Below are 5,833 nucleotides of genomic sequence, written 5' to 3'. Positions count from 1 at the left end.
TAAATGTAGAAATATAAGGCTAAACAGAACATAGACATTAAAAGCAGAGGGTTTATTGTTGTTGTTTTGTGTGTCATCAAGCTCCCTGTGACTCACAGGTATCCTGTGTACAATAGCTCTGAATCCTATGCTCTCCTGAGCCACTCTCATTGTCTCTGACAGACCCAATTCCATTTCTCCAATCCCTGAGTCAATCCATCTCATCCTGGATCTTCCTCCCGTGTGCTATCCCTCCACCCTTCCAAGAATGACATCCTTCTCCAAGGACTGGTCCCTCTTGGCCACCTGCCCAAAGTATGTGAGATGGAGTTTCAAGAGGTTTGCCTCCAGAGAGCAGCTTGGTTTCACCATCTTTAGAATAGACCTGTATGTTCTCCTGGCAGTCCATGGTATGTTCAACACTCTGCTCCAGCACCACAACTCAAAAGCATAGAGTCATACTCTATTATCCTTAGTCATTATACAGCTCTCTGATGCATAGCAAGTTTTTGTGAAGGTCATGGCCTGTATCAGGCACACTTTAGTCTCCAGACGGACATTGTTGCACTTCAGTACTCCACGTAAGTCCCCAACAGGGTATTTTACCAATGCAAATCATCTTTTGACTTCCTGACTGCTGCTTCCAAGAGTGTAACTTATTGAACCAAGAAAGATGAAGCTGTTAAGGTCAATCTCTCCTCTGTCTGTCATGAAGCTACCAGTCGTCTCAGTGGAATTGTCCCAATTCTCACCACTGGAATCTTTGTTTTCTTGCTGTTGAGCTTCAATCCATAATGAAGACTGCAGTCCTTTACCTTCTGCAACAAATGTCTCATGTCTTCCTCAGGTTCAGAAAGCGAAGTTGTGCCACTTTGCATAATGTGGGTTTTTGATGAGTCTTCTCCAGTCCTGATCCCACATTCCTTCTCATAAAGTCCAGCCTCCCTAATGGTCTGTTCCACATATAGTTTGAAAAGATATGGGTATAGGATGCATCCCTGACTTACACTTTTCCTGATCCTGAACCATCTAGTGATTCCCTGCTCTGTTCTGACTGTTGCTCCTGGTCCAATTATGTTGTTGTTAAGTGGCATCTAGTTGCCTGTGATGCACTACGACCCCCTTGTACAACAGCTCTGAAGCCTGCCCTTTTTTGAGCCAGTCTTAGTGACTCAGACACACCTACCTCCATTACCCCAGTTACTGTATCAGTCTATCTTATCCAGAGTCTTCCTCTCCTGTGCTCTCTCTCCACCCTTCAGAGCATGATGTCCTTTTTTCAAGGACCGGTCCCTCCTGGCCATGTGCCTAAAGCATGTGAGACAAAACTTCAAAATTCTTGTCTCCAAGGAGAAACTTGGTTTCACTTTCTCTAATACAGACCTATTTGTATTCTTGGCAGTCCATGGCATGGTCAATATTCTTCTCCAGTACCACAACTCAAAGGTGTCAATTCTTCTGTCATTGTCCAGCTCTCTGATGCATAGCAATTAGTTGTGAAGACTCTGGCCTGGATCAGGCACATCTTAGTCTCTATACTGACATCCTTAGCGTTCTGGGATTCCCATTTTCCTCAAGCTTAGAATTTTTTGTCATCCACAGTCAAATGTCTTTGCATAGTCAATGATACACAGATAGACACTCCTCTGGTATTCTCTGCTTTGGGCCAAGATCCATCTAACATTAACTATGATGTCCCTAGTGCCATGACCTCTTACAAACCCAGCTTGCACTTCTGGTAGTAGTTCTCTGCTGATGATGTAGGTTCAGTTGTTTTTGGATAATCTTAAGCAGGATCTTGCTTGCATGTGATATTAGTGATATTGCTCAATAGTTTCCACACTGTTAGGTCACCTTTTATTTTTTTTCTTTCGAACTTGGAGTATACCATGACAAAAATGAGAACTGAGGCACAAAAGACGACTTGTAAACTAATGTTCATAGCAGCATTATTCACCATCACAAGAACATGGGAACAGCCCAGATATCCAACCACAAATAAATGGATTGAAAAATTATGGTACATTCACTCAATGGAATACTACGCAGCACGCAGGAGCCATGATTTTGTAAATTATTACCTAACTTGCGAGAGCCCAGAAAGCATTATGCTGAGTGAATTAACTGAGTCCCACAAGGACAAATATTGTATAAAACCATTATTATATTAAGAGTATAAGGATCCATGAGGGAGGGGTGGAAGCAGAGGGATGAGGATTTGCAGGGGGAGAGTGGGATTATGGATGGCGGGGGTGAGGGAACTTGGAATTATCTGTTCTGGAAAACAATGTATTTTAATTTTGTAAATAAACTCGTGTGTGTGTGTGTGTGTGTGTGTGTGTGTGTATTTAAAAAGGAAAGTGCCACATACTCCTTTGGGCAGTGGGAGCACATCTGGGCAGTAGTCAGTGAGTAAGTCTTCCCCAACGCCTTTAGCTGACCTTGTGCTGGTCCCCAGCCTCCCCAGTCTTAAATGAGTCTCTCTTGCCACTAAGAGAGAATCAACTGCTTCTTTCTGGGGGCAGTTATACTTTGTCTATATTTCAGGAATGACCAAATGCCCGATTATGATGTGAGAAAAGGATCGGTTCCACAGACAGACTGTGTTTCTGTAGAGACAAAGCTCAAAAAGATAAAGACTAGAACATAAAGAGTAGACTGAAACAATGAACTGAGGGCACTGAGCCCACCTCTCTCCATCTCAGGCACAGTGTCCTAGTGGCCTGACAGTGTATCTGCTGCTGCAGGCAACAGCTCTACTGTGGGCAATGTTAGAACAGACACTGCCCTTGTTGGCCTGTTCCTTGCCTTCTCTACAAGGAACGGATCAAGCCTGCTGCTGCTAGCTGTTACTTTCTGTACAAAAATCAGAAAGCAGTTTTGTCTTTAAATACCTGATTTGCTTCTTAATGTGTTGACCTTGCATTGCCTTTTGTAGTCTGCCTTTAAAACAGTTGTTACCATATTCTCAAGTTCTTAGGAAAAGGAATATGATTCTCTCTGGCCCTTAAGGGCCTCAGAGAGAGACCAAGGTCCGAAAGACAAGAGAGTTCAGGAAAGACTTTGTGAACAAAGACGCTTGTGCATTGGCTTTTAATAGACTAATAGGCAGTGTGAGTGAAAGGGACTTTAGATGAGCAAAGGCACAGACACAAGTAGGAAGTGATATGTTGAGAATGGGGGATGGATAGGGAATGCTCCGGATTGAAGGGAGAGCTGCTCTGGGAATAGACAATAGAAAAAGTAATTAGGTAAACTGGTGGGAATTGTTAGAATAAGGTCAGATGGTCAACTTCTTAAATATGCATTTACTATGCTAGCAGAGGTTCATCAGGAAATTAATAAAGTATTATATAACTGAACAAACAGTAAATAGAGGCAAACTCTAAGAAATTCCGTGGGTAAAGGAATTTGTTTGTTAATTGAGCCGGTCTAGATGATACCTCACAGACTAGCAAGGAATAACACTAACAAAACCTAATGAATCTACAAGATAATTTCTAGATTTTTTTTTGTGTGTGTATATTTCCTTCTTGGATTGATAATTCTTATGAGATGTCATTTTTTCTCTCTCTTACCAGTTAAGCCAGCTAACAACAAAATCAATGATAGGATAAAATCAATGACAGAAGGAAAATGACTGACTATATAGAATCACTGCCATAGTTTTGGGTTGATGAAATTTTGCTTTCATCTACCTGGCCTTCTAAGCTTACCTTCTCATAGAGTCTAATGGCTTGTTATCTTGGTTTCAGAGCCACCAAGATCTCCTGGGAGTGGGTTCTTTTGAAAGTCCTGGAATATACTTTGCAATGAAAAATCAAAGTGTAGCCCAGTCCACATGATTATTACATAGTGTTAGGTCAGAAAGTAGACTTAATCTTCAATTTATGGGTTCTGCATCTATTCTAAAGACAAGATATATCCCAGAAATGTGAATTCATTGTTGTCCTTACCTTAATGAGACAGAACACCAGAACCAAAATCACCACTACAGCAGTCACTGATACTGCCACGAAGAGTTTCTTAAAATACTTATAATTCGGTACTTCCATTGTGGGCTGAAATATAAGAAGGAATTATGAACAAACAGATGTAAAAGACAAAAGCTAACCATTCATTACCCAAAGCCAGTCTTCTTACTAGTACACGTTCTTTTTGTACCATTTTTGTGATTAGTCTTCTGGAACAGTACTCTCCTTTAAATGCGCAAAGTGGGAGATGACCGTCTTAACTATAGTCACTGGGCTAAGATGAGCTATGGTGCAGGAGCATGCGCACTCTACAGGCAAGCCCTACATGCTGAAGGAAAGTCTGGGACCCCGATTTCTGGAGCTGTCCTCACCTCATCTGGCAGCTGTACTTTTTCCTTATTCACGATTTTGTTGTCTTCATCAATGAAGTGGTCGTTTTTCCACTGGTCAGTGTCCCAGGCTGTCTTGGACATTTTAACGTCTTGGTGCTCGTTATAAAGCTTCATCAGGAGGCCTGTTCTAGAAATGAGCTTGGCACAGGCCGTCTGTATTTGAGGAGCAGAGCAGTCCGTTTTCAAAGTCCAGAGAACTTGAGTGAAGAGCTTTCTCACGTCATTGTTGGGGATGAGGGACCGTAGCTCCTGATCGAGTTGAGTTTTAAAAGTGTCACCTAAAGGTAGGTGCATTGGGATAGTGGAGTCTCCAGGTTTGGAGGGTAAGTCAGTACCTGGATTGGGAAACTTCCATTGTGTTTGCATTAAGTCTTGGGAAATCACAGCAGAATCTGTCGAAGGCTCCTTGGGGACAGTGCTTTCAGGGTTGGTCTTAGTCAGCACTTTGTTTTCTCCAGTTAATTCAGGATGATTATTTTCGACAGCGTTTATGAGGCTCTTCACTGCGAAGGAAAGAGGTCCCCCAGGCACCAGCTTCTGGAGAGAATCTGTCTTCCTGAACCATTGTTTATGTTTCACTTTTAGGTTTCTGTGTCTCTGAGAAGAGTCAGAAGGATGGAACACGTAATTGTTTCGAGCATATGCCTCAGATTTAGGAGCCTTCATATGTTTTACTCTTGTATGTGTATATTTTAAAACATCAATTTGGTCGGTCAAGTCTGGAGCTTCGGAAGGAGGAGAGGTGGAGGATAATGCTGCCATATAGTCTTGGACGAATGATGGCTCCGTGTGGACAGAGATCATCTCTATCTTTCTTGGCTCCTGCACTTTGTGCAGTTCACTGTGAGACAGACCACTGGGGGCTCTTCTCTTGGGGCTCCTTGCTTTAGGGGTGCTCTTGATTAATAGTGTGGATCCCTGCTTCCCCTTGATGTTCTGATCCTCCATGTCTTTGAGGTACCTCCTCTTGCCCTTTAGGAATGCCTTTACTCTATTTAACTTCTCCCTGTGCTCTGGGTCCTGGATCGTTGACAACCCATGTTCCCAGGGCTGAGCAGGTACTACTTCGCTTTTAATTAGGTGGTGTTTATAATCGGACCCTAAAGTGTTCGCTTCCATTATCATGACAGTTTTATCATTTTTTTCAGCATCTAACACATTTTCTACAATATAGCTCTTTCTCATTTCATTTTGGGGATTGAGGGCGAGATTCTCTATGGTGTTTTGAGTATTAGTTTGGACGTTATGGCTATCCTGTGCAAAAAGCAGCTTAATAAAAGGGAGTATCGTTGATTCCAAATCTTTGACTTTTCCTTCCAAGAAGTAAGGCATGACATAACTTAATGCACTGATGACATCACTTTCGTCATTAAAGTCTGGTGATTCATCTAGCACAGTTGGCAATTTGACATCACCTCCATCTGTGGTAATTTGTTCTCGTTCAATAATAAGTTCATTGTTGGTGTTCTTCTTTCTTGCTTGCAATGC

The 5,833-nt window shown here is 42.2% G+C and overlaps 1 protein-coding gene across 1 annotated transcript; it reads right to left on the bottom strand.

The window, feature by feature from the left end:
- Window positions 1-3,935: 3,935 nt before the first annotated feature.
- Window positions 3,936-5,733, bottom strand: LOC102877012 (leucine-rich repeat-containing protein 37A3-like; the record flags this gene model as incomplete). The annotated part of the gene is made up of 3 exons (XM_006903495.1): window positions 3,936-4,040; window positions 4,325-4,623; window positions 5,596-5,733. Coding segments are annotated over 3 exons (542 nt in total), but the record flags the coding sequence as incomplete, so codon positions are not given.
- Window positions 5,734-5,833: the final 100 nt, after the last annotated feature.

This window comes from Elephantulus edwardii, unplaced genomic scaffold (genome assembly GCF_000299155.1).
Source record: "Elephantulus edwardii isolate Elephantulus edwardi_28Jun2011 unplaced genomic scaffold, EleEdw1.0 scaffold02517, whole genome shotgun sequence".
NCBI lineage: Eukaryota > Metazoa > Chordata > Mammalia > Macroscelidea > Macroscelididae > Elephantulus > Elephantulus edwardii.
The sequence above is the reverse complement of the archived record's forward strand: the minus strand, read 5'-3'. Positions and strand labels throughout refer to the sequence as shown.